General features: G+C 61.4%; 1 protein-coding gene across 1 annotated transcript; it reads left to right on the top strand.

Annotated features, from left to right (window-relative positions):
- Nucleotides 1-288: 288 nt before the first annotated feature.
- On the top strand, nucleotides 289-2590 carry Chst2 (carbohydrate sulfotransferase 2). The gene has a single exon (XM_020161501.2). The coding sequence runs from the start codon at nucleotides 384-386 to the stop codon at nucleotides 1983-1985; it is 1602 nt and encodes a 533-aa protein (XP_020017090.2). The 5' UTR covers nucleotides 289-383; the 3' UTR covers nucleotides 1986-2590.
- The last annotated feature ends 439 nt before the right edge of the window (nucleotides 2591-3029 follow it).

Consider the following 3029-nt stretch of genomic DNA (forward strand, 5'->3'; position numbering starts at 1 on the left):
GGGGACCCCCAGCAGAAGACAGCAGGAGAGGGATCGAGGAACGAGTGACAGCCGGAGAGTCCGCACATCGGCGACCCCGGGACGCTGCGGGGCGCGCCCGCCCCTTCAGGTGAGCGGGGAGACGGCGGACCCGAGGGTGGGCGGAGGAGGTAGCCGGGAAGGAGATCGGGGCGCACCCACTCACTCCGCTTCCCCTCGCAGGTCCTGCTCGGAGCCGCTGCCATGGGAGAGCCAGCTCTGGGCGCTGGGGAGCACCCGCCGCTGCCGCCGCGCCCGCCTCGGATCCGCGGCCCCAGCCCCGGCGCCCGCAGCCGGCCCGCTGCGTCCCCTCCCCGGGCTGCAGGGCCGCCTCCACCGCCTTGCCGGCCCGGGCTGTGCCTGTGATGAGCCGCAGCTCGCCGCGAGCCCTGCCCCCGGGCGCGCTCCCCCGGCTGCTCCCGGCTGTGCCTGCAGCCGCGCCGCGCGCCCTGCTCCCGCCGTGGCCCCGGCGCCCAGGACGCCGCTGGCCTGCGTCCCCGCTCGGAATGAAGGTGTTCCGCAGGAAGGCGCTGGTGCTGTGCGCGGGCTATGCACTGCTGCTCGTGCTTACCATGCTCAACCTCTTGGACTACAAGTGGCACAAGGAGCCGCTGCAGCAGTGCAACCCCGACGGGCCGCTGGGGGCCGTGTCCGGGGCAGCCGGGGCCGCCTGGGGGCGCCCGGGGCCGCCTCCTGCCGCGCCACCCCGCGCGCACAGCCGCTTGGACCCTCGCACTCCGTACCGCCCTCCCGCCGCCGCCGCCGCCGCCGTCGGGGCGGCTTCTGCAGTCGCGGCGGGGGTCGTGGGGGCCGCGGCTCCTCCGGGCAATGCCTCTCGGGGCGCCGGGGGCGGCGGGGACAAGCGGCAGCTGGTCTATGTGTTTACCACGTGGCGCTCGGGCTCGTCCTTCTTCGGTGAGCTGTTCAACCAGAACCCCGAGGTGTTCTTCCTTTACGAGCCGGTGTGGCACGTGTGGCAGAAACTGTACCCGGGGGACGCTGTCTCCTTGCAGGGGGCAGCGCGGGACATGCTGAGCGCGCTTTACCGCTGCGATCTCTCGGTTTTCCAGCTGTATAGCCCCGCGGGCAGTGGGGGGCGCAACCTCACCACGCTGGGCATATTTGGGGCAGCCACCAACAAGGTGGTGTGCTCGTCGCCGCTTTGCCCCGCCTACCGCAAGGAGGTCGTAGGGCTGGTGGACGATCGCGTGTGCAAGAAGTGCCCGCCTCAGCGCCTGGCACGCTTCGAGGAGGAGTGTCGCAAGTACCGCACGCTGGTCATCAAGGGCGTGCGCGTCTTCGACGTGGCCGTGTTGGCGCCGCTGCTTCGAGACCCAGCCCTGGACCTCAAGGTCATCCACCTGGTGCGTGATCCTCGCGCGGTTGCCAGCTCGCGCATCCGCTCCCGCCACGGCCTCATCCGGGAAAGCCTGCAGGTGGTGCGCAGTCGGGATCCCCGAGCCCACCGTATGCCCTTCCTGGAGGCCGCCGGCCACAAACTGGGCGCCAAGAAGGAGGGCATGGGTGGCCCAGCTGACTACCATGCCCTTGGCGCCATGGAGGTCATCTGTAACAGCATGGCCAAGACACTGCAGACTGCCCTGCAGCCCCCGGACTGGCTGCAGGGCCACTACCTGGTGGTGCGGTACGAGGATCTAGTGGGGGACCCCGTCAAGACCCTACGGAGGGTGTACGACTTTGTGGGGCTGCTGGTGAGTCCTGAAATGGAGCAGTTTGCTCTGAACATGACCAGTGGCTCCGGCTCCTCGTCCAAGCCTTTCGTGGTGTCAGCACGCAACGCCACGCAGGCAGCTAACGCCTGGCGGACGGCGCTCACCTTCCAGCAGATCAAACAGGTGGAGGAGTTTTGCTCCCAGCCCATGGCGGTGCTGGGCTACGAGCGGGTCAACAGCCCCGAGGAGGTCAAAGACCTCAGCAAGACCCTGCTTCGGAAGCCCAGGCTCTGAGAAGGGGGTCCCAGGGGATCTGATGCCCTCTGGGGACACCCATAAAGAGGACTACGTTGTGTTTCAACAAACACAGCCCAGACCCAAGCTGAGGACGCCCACATAGTCTATTATAGATGTGTAATATAAATAACCACGCGGGCACTTGCTGTCAATGTTTTGAGTCAGTGAATTTCAAGGAACACACACACACACACACACACACACACATGCACACACATGCACACACTCCTCAGAAAAGGCAAGACTTGAAAGTTCTGACCAGTCCTCCCTCCGCTCCTGTCCCGGTTTCCCCCTCCTCCCCTTTTATCCCACTTCTTATCCTTTCCCCCACCTGCCTTCCATACTGAGGTGGAATGGTGATAAAATCAAGTTCCAGTAACCCAAATCTTGTTTACAAAATTTTTGTGGTATCTGTGAACATGTATAAGAGTCATTAGGATTGGGGGTGGGCTGGGTGGAGAAAGGGGAAGAGGTCCAGGAACAAAAACTCCCTAGGTGTGATAAACTGAGCAGGCATTCTTCAGAAGTTGACTTTTGTGTAAACAACAAAGGTGACATGTGAGTATTAATAAAGAAGATAATAAATAATATTCTTTTTTTTATATTTGCCTCCGTTCCTTTGGATTGACCTGTGTTACAGTTCTTTATAATTTCAGATCACACCTGCTCCCCCACCCCCATGTCCTGGAGGACAGCTGAATGGGGAGAGGCTTCTGGCTCCCCAATAATAACCTGGGAGTTGATTTCTCATATGTAAATCACAGCCTGCCCAGTGCCCAGGAATGGGACAAATCTCCACATTGGACAGGCATCACTGAACAGGGCGGTAGAAGAAAAAGCACACACCATTCTCCCATTCAGCTTTGAGTTGGGAAAGGAGGAAGCAAACCCCTGGAGGGTTTGAAAGCAGGTGGTTCTGATTACTACTGTATTGAGTTAAGATGGGGGACCCAGAAGCAGAGGGCGATGTTTTTGTTCTGAGGTTGGTACAGAAAAAGGATTGTGTACGATTAGAAAAAGTTTGATGTTTAGAATACAAGC

This window comes from Castor canadensis, chromosome 17, assembly GCF_047511655.1.
Source record: "Castor canadensis chromosome 17, mCasCan1.hap1v2, whole genome shotgun sequence".
Classification (NCBI taxonomy): Eukaryota; Metazoa; Chordata; class Mammalia; order Rodentia; family Castoridae; genus Castor; species Castor canadensis.